The following is a 14,552-nucleotide window of genomic DNA, read 5'->3' on the forward strand; positions in this document are numbered from 1 at the left end:
ATGAGGGGTACATCACTTATGAAATAGTACAAAAAGATAGGGAAAGAATGGGGTCTAAGGGAGGTCGGGGAGCTCTAAGAGGCGCTGACCACCAAAGCCTGACAAACAGAGGACGTCATCAGGCGCTCTAAGCGGCGCGGCGTACCAGAGCCTGAAGGACAGTCTTTGTCCTGAGGCACGGCGCCCTAACATTTTTTCAACGGGTTTTCAAACTTGCCTCCAGTTCGCATAATGCTTTTACAAAATGTAATGACCCGACTGTAGAAGGAATAATGAATGCACCTGAATATTCTTTCTTTTGTATGAGAGATCTTGTAGCAATAGCACTACAATGTTGCATTCTATCATCATCCTCGAAAGTGACCGATCTTTTCTTTATAACCAGATCTTTCATAAACTTGGCATAAATAGAGCTTCAACCAAAGGGACATTGATAGAAAGATGGTTCAACATTGTTATAAAACGCCGATATTTACCATCCTCGATCTTTTTCACTAATCTTTGAGGAAAGTGGGGGGTCTAGGCATGGGAATACCCTTGTAGGCACTTCAGCATCTTTTCCAGTGTTATCTTCTACTTTACCATTAATTGGGCCATTTGAAACTCAATATGCTTAATCGATATTTCATGTGTATAGACTTTCTGCCCAATACCCTCTAAATCACTCCTTAACTCTTTAATGTGCTCATCTTTAGCATCGAACCTCATCATCATTTTGTGCAACATATCCTCAACTCGCGCCGTACTATCTCCGCCATCCCTAGAAGTAACTTCACGATTTTGAGGAGGGAGATAGGGCCCATTCGTATCATTTCTGTTACCATAGTTACCCCTTTTGAAGTTGTTGTCGCGGTTGTAGTTTCCATCTCGTACATAATGACCTCTAGTTATGGTTACCATTGACACGACCTTTGTTTCCTTGACCTTGGCGCCAATTCTCCTGATTTTCGCCTTGGGCACTCAGTCGGAAACCCCCCCGGTTGTTCATTTACCGCATAGGAATTCTCTTCATAATAGCATTCATCATTTGGTGGTCGTGGTTTAGACAAGTAGTTAACTGTATTTATCTTTTCTGCACCCCAAGTGATATGTTTTAATACCAACCCAAACTCAGTTCTCATAGGTGTCATGTCTTCATGAATCTCATCTGTGGCTGGGTTGTGAGTGGATTGCATTGAGAAGGTATTTCTCTAGTATCTGACTTCCTAGTACTCCAAGCTTTATTATTTCTAGAGATTTTCTCTAACTTTTTGGAAATCTCAGCATAAGGACACTCCCCATAAGAACCACCTGCTATAGTATCCAACAACGCTTTATTATTATCATCTTGTCCTCGATAGAAGTATTTCTTCAGTGACTCATAATTCATGCGGTGATTGGGGACGCTTCTCAAAAATGAGGTGAATCTATCCCAAGAACTACTAACTGACTCTCCTAGTAGTGCCAAAAAGTTGTTTACTCTGTCTTTGTGGTTAAGTTTCTTGGAGACCGGATAGTAGCGTGCTAAGAAAACGTACCTTAGTTGGTTCCAAGTGAAAATTGAGTTATAAGGGAGCTTAGTGAACCAAATAACAGCCTCTCCCGTCAGTGAGAGAGGAAAGAATCATATCCCTATTACACCCAAATCCAAATCAGGCCTCCCTACATAGCTTTTAAACACTGCACTTACCTTAGCTATATGGGAATGTGGATCCTCAAAAGATAGCCCTGAAAACAAACCTCTGGCAGTGAGCATTTGCATCAGGATACTAGCTACCACAAAGGTGTATTCGGGTTGTAGAGACGGCAAGAAAAGTGGCCCATCGGAGTCTACTATATTGTCATAGCCTCTGTAGTATTCTTGAGGACATGGAGCGGGATTTTGTCCACTCTTTTTGTTTTCACCTGGAACATCGCGTAATAATTTAACGTGAACATCAACCGGAGCTGGGATGTTCTGGTTTGGATCATCATCATTAATTCCCAAGTTTCTATTCATGTTGCATAGTGTACGCTCTGATTCGTGATCATAGATAAACAAGGGTTATCTTCCTCTCCGTGTATTTGGCATAAAAGGAAGATAGTTCAGCAAGAATAAAAAACAATAAACAAAGTAAAATTAAGAAAATATTGACTAAACTAAAGTAACGAGTTTAAGTTAATATAAAAGCTACTTTTCCCGGCAGCGGTGCCAAAATTTGATAATGCTCAAACTTACTTCTCAAATAAGAAGTAAAACGTTCGTACAATTAAAGAACCCAACTAATGAGGTTGGGATCGTTCCCACAAGGAAAATACTTCATACTTAACTTCAATCTACTATTACTATTATTTAGTCAATTATTTCCTTAGAAAACAAAAGACAATAAAACAGGGGGTTTATTTCTAAATTAATAAGGATAACTAACTGAATTAAAATAGCCAACTAACGGAATCAAACCTTGGAGTTTAATCAATTAATAAAAGTAACTAGGGTTTAAGTGTTCCCCACAGGTTTTTAACTTGATAATTCTAACTATAACAATTCATTCCTAGTATCTTGCATGCAAAGTGATAACTTGTGTTTTTCTAAATCATTGGTCCGGCATCTGGAAAATTTCACTCCGCACCTTGGTCCGGCTACGTGTGTTGCTATACTAAGCGTTATTAAGCATTTGATATTTGACTAAGTTATTACCTCGTACCAATCAATACTAGCCTAGTAGATAGTATACACTAAATTTATGTTGATAATTTTTTCCTATTACCTACCTCCTTGGACTGGCAAGTAGCATTAAGGCGAGTTCTAATGTTGGCCATCCATTAAAAAGACTTCTAAACGAAAAAATTATCAATACATGTAAGACACTATCCTAGAATTGTTATTTTAGTTAGGTTTTACCTCATTATTCGCCTATGGTACACACAACCCTAGTTATGGAGTTTAGTTACCCATAGTCATAATCACAATATGCATATATGTAATATAAGAATTCATGCACTTACTTTAATGAGAAATAATAAAATCCAGAAGTTCACTTGATTATTCAACAAATGCACCAACCATCAATTCCAAAAATAGTGTTTCAATTACTAAAATTAATCGAGGACTAAAGATTCTTCAAAAGTATAACACAATCATAAAGTGTACTAACAAATATTCTAACATAAGAGAATCTAACTATAAGAGTGTCTTACCATAAGAGAGTCTAACTAAAAGAATGTCTAACCCCAAAAATGAGGTTTTTCAAACTATTTATAAAAAACAAAAACGTAATAAAAGATGGACTCTAATTGCTGAAAATCTACCAAAACGCGGTTGGGTCGATGGACCTCGTGACGGGCCGTCGTAGTCACGACAGGCTATCATGGCCTCCATTATCCTATACTTTAAAAATCCTTCTGCTGCTTTCTTCATTACCCTCGATGAACAGGTATGATGGATCGTTTCAAGCACGATGGTCCGTAGAGGGTCTCCGTTCCATAACACTTAAACTTCTTGAAATTTGGGTACTAGGACTACTTCTCTTATCATCACGACGAACTAGCAGGACGGACCGTCATGGTTACGATGGTTCATCATGAACTTCGTAACCCCACACTTGGTCAAACTTCCCCATCTTCCTTCAGCAGCTTCAATACGATGCCGCCTATGAACCGTCACAGGCATGACGGATCGTCACAAGCTTCGTAGGTGGTAACTTTTCTGCATTTCTTGCTTAAAAACTTCCGTGTTCATCTTTAGACAGATTTCCTGTAAATAAATGGAAACTTACATAAAAATCAATACAAAAAGTCTTTTGTACACACACTAAACTTAACGAAAAGGCACTAAAAATCGTGAAACCACGGTATATCAAAATACAAGACAACCTATATTTAAGAAGCGGGTTTCTAATCAAGTCCCTTCCAAATTCCCAAAATCTTGTGGTGATAGGGTATCTAACCCTAAATTCAATAATGTAAAAGGTAATAATTCACCAAACAAGAAGCCAACTTATTTAAAGTGTGGTAAAAAGAACTACGTTGATTGCCTTAAGGGGACGGCTAATTGTTTTAGTTGTGGAAAAAGTGGTCACAAGATGAGATATTGTTCAAACTTGAAGATTCAGACAAGGTTATTGGTCAAGCTCAATGATGTGGATCTAGTGATGCTCCAAAGAAGAACCGCTTCTATGCTCTCAGCTCTAGGGGTGATCAAGAGACTTCTCCGAATATGGTGACCGTTTTGTTGAAAGTCTTCTCTATTGATGTATATGCCTTACTTGATCACTGCGCTACTTTATAATTTTTTACCCCTCTAGTAGCTAAAAAGTTTTGATATTTTACCTGATATTTTGAATGAACCTTTTATAGGTCTACTTCGATGGATGAGTCGGTTGCCGCAAAAAGGGTGTATAGAAATTGTCCAAAAATGTTGACCAATAGAGTTTCTTTTGTTGATCTAGTAGAATTTGATATGCTTGATTTTTATGCTATATTGGGTATAGATTGGTTGTATGCATGTTTTGCCTCCATTTGTTGTAGGACAAGAGTGGTGAGGTTTAACTTCCCAAATAAATCTGTTGTTGAGTGGAAGGGGGGAAATTCTATTCCTAGAGGTCATATTATTTGATGTCTAAAAGCATTCAAAATGATCTCAAAAGGTTGTCTATATCGTTTAGTAAGAGTCCATGATAGACTTTTTAGTTCCTCCCATTGAGTCGGTCCCCGTAGTGAGTGAGATTTTGAAGGTCTTCCCTAATAACCTTCCCGGTATTCCTCCCGAACAGGAAATTGACTTTGGCATTGATTTGCTACTTGATACAAATCCCATATCAATTCCTACTTATCGGATGGCTTCAGCCAAGTTGAAGGAGTTGAAGGCTCAACTCAATGATTTACTAGATAAGGGTTTGATAAGGCCTAGTATTTCTCCATAGGTTGCTCCAGTTTTGTTTGTGAGGAAGAAGGATGGGTCCTTGAGAATATGTATCCATTACCGCAAACTTAACAAGGTCACCATTAAGAATAAGTACCATCTCCCCCAGATTGATGACTTGTTTGATCAACTCCAAGGGGCGATCTACTTTTCAAAGATATACTTGAGGTCGGGGTACCACTAACTTAGGGTGAGAGGTGAGGATATACCAAAGAAGGCTTTTTGGACACGATATGGGCACTATGAGTTTTTGGTAATGTATTTTGGTCTCACTAATGCTCCGGTGGTGTTTATGGACCTAATGAATAGGGTGTTCCAAAATTACCTAGATTCATTAGTTATCATATACATTGATGACATCAAGGTAAATTCAAAGAATGGGGATGATCATATGGGTTATTTGAGGGTAGTATTGCAAACCCTTAAGGAACATCAATCGTATGCCAAATATATTATGTGTGAGTTTTGGTTGAGGTTGGTGACATCTCTTGGGAACATCATCTCTAGTGAGGGAGTTGAGGTAGACCCAAGGAAAATATAGGTGGTGTAAAATTGGCCTAGACCTTTGACTCCAACCGACATTAGGAGTTTCTTGTGTTTTGTGGGTTATTATCGGAGGTTCATGGATGGTTTTACGTCCATTACACATATCCTTTGACTACTTTTACCCAAAAGAGCAAGATGTTTGAGTGGTCAGTGGCATGTGAGAAAAGTTTCCAATTGTTGAAAGATAGGTTTACTTCCACTCTGGTGTGGACTTTACAGAAGGGCACAAAGGGTTTTGTTGTGTATTGTGATGAGTCCCGAGTGGATTTGGGGTGTGTGCTTATGCAACATGGGAAAGTGATATCCTATGCCTTTAGGCAACTTAAGGTACATGAGAGAAATTATCCCACTCATGACCTTGAGTTAGCCGTCGTAGTTATTGCTTTGAAAATTATGAGGCATTACTTGTATGGGTTCACTTTGATCTCTTTACCGTCCATAAGAGTCTCCAATACGTGTTTACCCAAAAGGAGTTTTATCTCTGACAAAGAAGGTTGTTAGAGTTGTTTAAAGATTATGATGTGAGTGTCCTCTATCACCCCGGTAAAGCTAATATGGTGGCGGATGCCCTAAGTTGTATGACTATGGTAGTATATACCACATTGATGAAGATAAGAAGGACCTAGCAAGGGATGTACATAGGTTTGCTAGGTTAGGGGTGAGGTTGGATTGTTCTCCATATGGGGGTGCTATAGTCCATCACAATTCTGAGTCATCTCTAGTGGTTGAGGTGAAGTCCAAAAAACACCTTGATCTAGCCTTAATGGAGTTGAAACAATCGGTTCTCAGCAAGTTGAATGAATCATTCTCCTTAGGGGGGATGGTGTGTTAAGGTACCAAGGGAGATCGTGTGTTCTCGATGTAGATGGGTTTAGGGATCGGATCCTAGAAGAAGCCCATGGGTTCCGCTACTCAATTGATCCGGATTCGACAAAAATGTACCATGACCTAAGAGAGAGATATTGGTGGGATGGTCTAAAAAGAGACATAGAAGAGTTTGTCGCTAAGTATCTAAATTGTCAAAAAGTAAAGGACGAACACCAAAAGTCGGGTGGCTTACTACAAGAGATCCACATTCCTACTTGGAAGTGAGAATACATCAATATGGACTTTGTAGTAGGTCTACCTCTGACTCAAAAGCCTTATGATTCCTTATGGGTGGTTGTGGATTGATTAACTAAGTCCGCTTGCTTTATTCCCGTCAAGTCTACATATTCGCAAAAGATTATGCAAGGATATTCCTAGATGAGATTGTGCGCCGTCATGGCATTATGTTATCCATCATATCGGATCGAGGCACATAATTCACATCTATATTTTGGAGGTCGTTCCAAAAAGGGTTGTGTACTACGATGAAGTTGAGCACCGCTCTTCATCCCCAAACTGATGGTCAAGCGTAGCGTACTAGACAAACCCTTGAAGATATGCTTAGGGAGTGCATTATTGATTTTAAAACAAATTGGGATAAATATTTACCTTTGGTGGAGTTTGCCTATAATAATAGTTTTCATTCATCCATCTCCATGGCTCCCTATGAAGCCTTGTATGGTATGAGGTGTAAGTATCCTATTGGATGGTTTGAAGTAGGTGAACCATCGCTTCTTGGTCTCGAGTTGATTTATAAGACCTTTGGAAAAGGTTCATATCATAAGGAACCATTTGCAAACGGTGTATAGTCAGTAAAAGTCTTATGCCGATCATAGGAGAAGGGATTCGGAGTTTGAAGAAGGTGATAAGGTTTATTTGAAAATTGCACCAATGAAAGGGGTGGTTAGATTTTGCAAGAAGGGGAAGTTGAGTGCTCGTTATGTGGGTCGCTATAAAATCTTTCAAAGGGTTGGTAAAGTTGCCTATGAATTTAAAATTCCTAGTGAATTGGCTTCGGTTCATCCGGTTTTCCTTGTTTCTGTGTTGAAGAAGTTTATCGGTGATCCCGAGTCCATTATTCCTATTGAGGTTCTTGGTGTCAATGATAACCTCTCTTATGATGAAGTTTCGATTCAAATTATTGATAAGCAAGTCAAGAAGTTGAGGAATAAAGAGGTGGTTTCCGTAAAGGTGTTATGGATGAATCATCTAGCTGAGGGTGAATAATAGGAAGCCGAGGCCCACATGTAGTCCCGTTACCCTCATCTTTTTGATAATTAAGGTTAGTCACTCTTTTAAATGAAATAAATTTGACTATAAATTAAAAGTTTCTTGATTTTTGGGTGAAGTTTCGTAGAATGTGCATTTTTGAGTACTTCACTGTGAAGTTACTGTGAAATAGGTGCTTTAAACTTTAATGTTGTCTTTTTTGTTTGTTTGAGTTATGTTGTGCATTTTGGTATGGTGAGTCTTTATGAAGTGATATGTAGCATGTTGTCAAGTTGAACTTTGTGCTAATTAACTCATGTAATGTAAGTTGAGCTCATAAGTATTGTAAGAAGGAAATGCCTCATGATGAATTGATTTGACCCTTATGTGTGGTAATATGAGTTTTGAAATTGTCTTGTTGAAATGACATGGTTTATATTGATTTGATATTGTTGATTGGTTGGGCGACTAGTCTTGGTGTCATTCGGAGACAAATGTTCCTACGGGGAGAGGGGAGGGGGGGGATAATGTAACACCTTGAAAATTTAAGATGTGTCGTAAAGCCTAACATAGGTGTCATAAGGTCTAAGTACTGTTTTAAGTCCATCATAATTAAATATAGGTCATTTAGAAATTTTATGAACCAAAACGTCCAAGAATGTCCATGATGTCTGAGAAGTTTGTTCAAAGGGGTGTTAGCGTGACTTAGCCTATTTTACTAACTTTTAGGAGTCATAAATGTACTAAAATTGGTTGAAGTATAAATAATAGGTGTTTCGGTTGTTCCATGGTCAAAATTTCTGGGTACGACTCCCCAAAAATCACCTAAGGGCCCTTGAGGAGGACCCCTGCAGGTTGAGGCAACACTGCCTGTACTAGTGTGCATTGGCAAGTCACTCAACGTCCCATATGTGGACCAAATAGGCATCGATGCCACCGTTGTCCCAAACTTAGTCTGGTTGAGAAGGTCCTTCACCCGCACAGCCTCTGAACTCATAGACGTAGTGAAAAGGTGCAGGCTACAGTCCGAGTATAGATCGACGGGGCGTCGGTGCAACCGTTGTCCCACATTTAGCCAATTAATAGAAGCCCCTCACCCTCACAATCTCTAAACTCATCGACGGAGTGCCGAATTACAAGGAGGTGGGTCCGTAGACTTACAGATTGCCCATTGGCGGGGTTCAGTCTGTGAGGAAGTGATTTTCCTACACGTTTTAGAGTCAAGTAATTTAATAAGTTAATATTTGGTATAAAGGGGAGACTAATTAACTAACTTAAAACCCATATAAAATGCCCAACCCCAATTAAACTAATTATAACTCAAAAACATAAACTCTCTTCCTTCTCTGTTTTTTCTCTCTCTACTTGAACTCACCGTTGAAGACTATAAAGGAGAAGAATTTGGGGGGTGGAAAGGGACAAATTAACTATCAAATTGTTATCAAACATTAAGGTATGGGATCTAATTCACCTTTGAGACACTTTCCTCAAAGGGTTCCTTCAAAATGGATTTCAAAAGTTGAGTTTCCTTATGGGCTTCATCCAATCATGAAATTGAAGTTATTAATTGAGTTATTGATGATTTATTTAGGTTATATTGAATAGATTTATATAATTCAACTTGTTTATTGTAATAGTTTATGGTTTTGTCTAAATTAAAAAACATGATCCTCAATCCCTAACCATTGGTTGTAATCTTGACCTATATTGTATTGTGGTCATTCAATTGAATTGATTATTGATTACATAACTATCCAACGGTTCTATGATGAATAAATTAAGATAAATTATAGGCTTATTATTGTAGTTCTTGAGATGTGATTTAGGTTATGAAGTATATTGTGAAATTAGCCTATGTATCTTGTCTTAAGTTATGATCTAGTGTTGAATTGTTTAATAGAGATGCAATTGGCCGTGTTATCATATTGGTTATCATTGTGTGATGATGTTACTCCCCTTGTTGGGTTGAGCTATGGGTTAATGATAAGACCTTGAAGGTGAACTATGAGGAAGACTTGGTAAGTCTTAGTAGCCCTATCTTTACTTTCAATTGTGATTAATTGTGGTCAAGCCATGATGTTTCATTAGAGTATGCCTTATAATAGGATGAGAGGGTGGTATGATGTTGAATTTAAATGTCTTGACTATATTCTGAGGTTGATTAAGGTGTATGTGATATAAGGATGGTGAAAACTATCAAAGTGCCTTGATATGGTATGAAATGCTAATGTGTTAACCTCACTTATATGAATTGTGGTGAAAGGACATATACTCATATAATTCTTATTGAGCTATTGATGATGATGATTATACAAGGGGTAGACCCTATTACCTAAATTAAGTTATGGTTGATTATTTAAGGCTTAAAGACATTTCAAAAAGGGACTCTAGCTTAGCACCAAGTGAACTAGATTGAGGAGTGTCCCTTCCCACATAGGGAAGTTAGGAACACTACATTACTCTTAAGATTGGAGACTATAATCCATGGCGCATAAAGAGGGTCCCAACTATATCTCCTAGTTCTTGAACTATGTTGCCCCATAGGAATACTATCTAGTAGATCTACTTAGTTTCTATGTTTCATGTTTTGGTTCTACCGTGGCAAGTAGTCCACCTTCTTTCGGTGTAGGATTTTATGAATGTGGATTCCACACTAGATCATGTGATCTATGTCGGTTAGGCAATATTTTCGTAAAAGGTAAAACGAATTAAAGGACTTGAACTCTAACTTGGATAACCTAAGAGGTCTAGCTTAGTCTAGGTAGGGGTATGGGACTCTACCTAATTATTGCACTAGTTAGTTTTGAGGGGATTCTTAGGAGGAGGTTATTCTATATGTTTATGTTATGATGATATATGATATATATATGATGACCTTGGCACATTGCTGATACTATATGTTGATTAGTTCATTTATGAGTATGCTTTAGGTTATAATGTTAACATAAGATGAAGTGTAAATCTAAATATTATGTAATGTAAAGTTGGGCATTGGTCATGGTTTTCTTGTTGAGGATACTTGATTGAGTAAGGTTATGGGGCTTTGCTTTGTCATTGCACTTGTTGACTTAATAAGGACTCATGAGTAGTTGTCTTGCTTATTATAATATGATTGACTGTTATTCATTCTTGTTACGTTATTCTGTGATGATAGGGTTGTAGTAAATCATGGTTTCAAGTTTGTTGGAATACGTATTACTTGTTGAGTTAGTAAGCCTGTTTGGTTGATTGATATGACTTGCTTGGCTTTGCATTAGGTTCCTAAAAGGGTAAAAATTACATTTTTTTACTAAATGTCCTTTTTAGCATGTTATTCTTGTCTATGTGCAGAAGGTCTCATAATTAGTACATGTGTACTACTAACCTCATTTTCATCACTATTCCCAAACATTTTAGGTTCCGGTCGTTGAAGAGTTTGGAAGGAGACATTGTTGAAGGCTTGGATTCTTTATTTAATCCAAGTAGGTTATGTCCTAAACTTCCAAGGGCAATGCCACTATCTTGATTACGGACTTGTTATGAGATTAAAGACTTCTATTTCATTCCTTTTCAATTGAGTACTATACTTTTGCATGACCTATATGTGGTCTAGTTGGATGATGTAAGGTCTATGCCCATATTGTGATAATTGTTTAGATGTTATGATATTATACAATCGTTGAGACTATTTTTAAATTCTATAAATGTATGTGCAACAAAAGTAGAAATGCATGTAACCTTCCTATACGAAGGTTCTATGTATATCTACAAATAGTTATAATGAAAGTTTTAAATTTTTTCCTGCATTTTTCAACCTATGAATGTAATGACATGAGAAAGAGGCTAGTCTTAGTCCTTAAAAAGGACGACAAAGGCGGTTACATCTAGGGGGTAAACCTGGATGTGACAGAGAAAAAGCTTGGAATTGTTTTTTTCCTTTGAGTTTCAAACCTTCATCAATAGAGTTTTTTGAGAAAGAAATGGAGAGTTTTTGTTTTAAGTTCAGGGTTTAGTATTGATTGGTGAGTTTATAGGATTAAAATGACTCAATAACTATCAATAATTCATCCCCAAATTATCCAAAAGACCCCTTCATTTATTGGAGAATTTAACCAATTCAAATGTTGCCTAAAAACGACGCGACCAAAACTAAGAGTTTGATGCGAGTCGCAGAGACATTTTCAAATCTTGGTTCTGGAAATTTTTGAGACAGAATGGTTCTTTAAAGACCTTCTTTGCAGATCCATATTTTTGCCCATTTAGTTCAAGCTGCATGACGTGCAGCCAGTGCCATATCTTGGTTGGCGCGACAGCTTGCATTGGCCAGATCTGGGTCCTCCTTGGGAACCCTTATGCTGGTCTCAGGGGCGTCGTTCTTAGACATTTAGAAACTTTAGATGTCAGTCTATGTATAGGAATCATATACCCAATTTCACCTTCAAACTATCCCCCAAAATCCACTACAAAACACTACAACACACTAGTTTACTTTCAACTAGTTTCCTGACGTCTTGGACGTTTGACCTCCAATCAATTCCAAACTTTATATGCTGCCTATAAAAACTATTATTAACAATTTAAGAACTTTAAAACATCATGAAACAAGTGTTAGTATATAGTTCAACCTAGCTCATTTTTAGGGACGTTACAATCTCTCCCACTTGGACAACATTTGTCCTTGAATAACACTTGCCGCTTTTTAAACATTTTTAAGAGTTAAGATTCAAAGACTAGCAGCTCATAACCATACCACATCATTTTCAGTAAACTTAGATAGGAAGAACATCAACTCCACATAACAAAGAGACTCAAAACATAACAAGAAGGTAGGAACTACATCTACAGCTCATCATGCAATAAGACTCACATTTTTCATTTCATATAGGAGGAACTTCCTTCTCCACATATTATCATGCTCATATTTTCAAAATTGCAACTCTCAAGCAATTTATTAAAACATCATGACAATATGAGATACAAAACCATATGAACACATTTTTACCACTTATAGATGACTTTATAAAATGCACAATGCAAGGAATCATTGAAATACTATTCACCAAGACTCCTAAACACAATGCAACATGTTACTATGATATACTATCTCTCACAATACTCCCTACTTAGATGAAATCCATAACAACTAAAGAGTGAAAACTACAACTTAATGGCTTCATCATCATCAGATTTTGTTCTTTTGGCTCGAAGAGCATAGAAGCGATTTCTCTTTAGAGCACCACCATCTGGACCATAAGGAGGATCTTCCTTTACTTCTCCCGCTTTAAATGAAACATTTGGAAAATCCCTCGCCTTATGTTCATCCTTACCACAACTAAAGCAATTCCTGGTACCAACTAGACAATTCCCATACTGCTTTTTCTCACAAGTAACACAAGTGGGCTTACAGTTTTGAGAACCACTACCCTTATCAACTTTGACCTTAGGAGCACTAGGTCCGTCTAGAATTGGAGTTTTCTTCTTGTACCTAGTTTTATTTTTCTCACTTGGTCCATCCCTCTTAAAAAAAAATTCTATAAATCGTGCTACGCTTAGACTCCTCAATGCATTGAGCATACACTTTAAGTTTAGACAAGTTCATGTCACCATGGAGTATGGTCGTACAACACTCTTCTTTCACAAGGTAGGCCACACCGACCATAAACCTACTCATTTCATCCCTAGGGTTAGACACCAAGGATGGAGCATACATAGAAAACATAGTAAACTTCAAGCAATACTCCTCAAAAATCATATTTCCTTACTTGAGATTAATGAACTCTTTATCCTTCATCTCCCTCCTCTCACGGGGAAAGTACATTCCTAAAAAAGCCTCCTTGAACTCCTCCCACTCATAGGACCTGACTCAACCGGCCTATTATCTTTCAACTGAGTGTACCATACTTTGAGCAACCTCCCTCAATTGGTACGAAGCTAACTCTGTTTTATCCTTAGAAGTCACCCCCATGGCACTCAACACCTTATATACACCATCTAGAAACTCTTGAGGATTCTCTCCCACCTTAGAACCAAGAAATATAGGAGGATTCAATGTCATAAAATCTCTCAATCTAGATGTCATGGTTCTCTCCAAAGCATTCACCCTTGGACCAATGTCTCTGGTCACATGAGTAGTCATAGCTTAGGTAGGGCAAGTAAACCATCTCTAAACCTCCATTAGTCATGTCTAAGGGAACCACAGGAACATCGTTACCTTCTTCCACAATAGGAACTTGAGCATCTCTATCACCTTGAGCACCTTAAAGAACTTGCTTAACTTGATGAAGAATTTCCTCATTCACCCTCTCTTCTTCAGCCCTCCTTGAAGTCGTCCTTATAGTATTCATATTCGGATAAATACAAGGAAAATATTAAAAAGGACACTCATAAATTTTTACTCTATGGCATGACACAAGAGTAAAGGAATAAGGAAACTCTATCGTCCTATGGTATCTCGCCCATAGATGTGTCCCGACTTACACTGATGAACAAGACTCTACTACACCTTACTTTTTGAGACTTTTTGTTTCCTAAGACTACTTTCATAACCTATGATCTTCTACCAAGTTTGTAACGACCCACAAGTACACTCTAGAAGTTATGGGACTCTTCAATCGATACACATCGTACTTGCCTCTCAGAGGTCTTGTATAAGCCCTTAGACACCGTTCATTGCATAATATATATAAGTAGTTCAGAATTAAAAAATTATACATTATATCTACAAATCTCATTTATAGAAAATGATAGAAACGCTAAGTATCGAAGTAGCCAAGTTAGACGCATGAACAACTTTTGGTCATATCCCATTCTACAATCAAATAAAAATTAACGAAGTCTATTATAAAGTCTTTTTAACTAGAAAATCTAAACATATTGATGTCCTCAAATAGATTGAGGACATACCGCAAATTTTGCTTGAATGAGTGCTAGTATCAAAGTTTCACTTCACGAACATCTCTCAAGAGCCACCTACACCTTCGGAAGTCAAAAACATAAGGAATTAGCACATTAAATGTACTAAATATGACATAATGCATAAATTAATGATGAATAGAATTTTGTATGAAACATG

At 37.5% G+C, this 14,552-nt stretch overlaps 1 protein-coding gene across 1 annotated transcript; it reads right to left on the reverse strand.

Moving 5' to 3' along the window:
* Positions 1-12,637: 12,637 nt before the first annotated feature.
* Positions 12,638-13,616, reverse strand: LOC104644964 (uncharacterized). Its single transcript, XM_010315846.1, has 2 exons — positions 13,377-13,616; positions 12,638-12,997 (listed from the first exon to the last, which is right to left on the reverse strand). The coding sequence occupies exons 1-2, from the start codon at positions 13,614-13,616 to the stop codon at positions 12,638-12,640; spliced, it is 600 nt and encodes a 199-aa protein (XP_010314148.1).
* Between the last annotated feature and the right edge of the window lie 936 nt (positions 13,617-14,552).

The sequence above is a fragment of the Solanum lycopersicum genome, chromosome 12, assembly GCF_036512215.1.
Source record: "Solanum lycopersicum chromosome 12, SLM_r2.1".
In the NCBI taxonomy this organism is placed as follows: domain Eukaryota; kingdom Viridiplantae; phylum Streptophyta; class Magnoliopsida; order Solanales; family Solanaceae; genus Solanum; species Solanum lycopersicum.

Excerpts from the sequence above, each read along its gene's own strand:
- LOC104644964 (XM_010315846.1), bottom strand. The coding sequence starts at position 13,616 with ATGACTACTCATGTGACCAGAGACATTGGTCCAAGGGTGAATGCTTTG. Across the intron at positions 12,998-13,376 it reads GGGAGGTTGCTCAAAGTATG|AGGGATGGACCAAGTGAGAA; the intron begins GTACACTCAGTT and ends TTTTTTTTTAAG.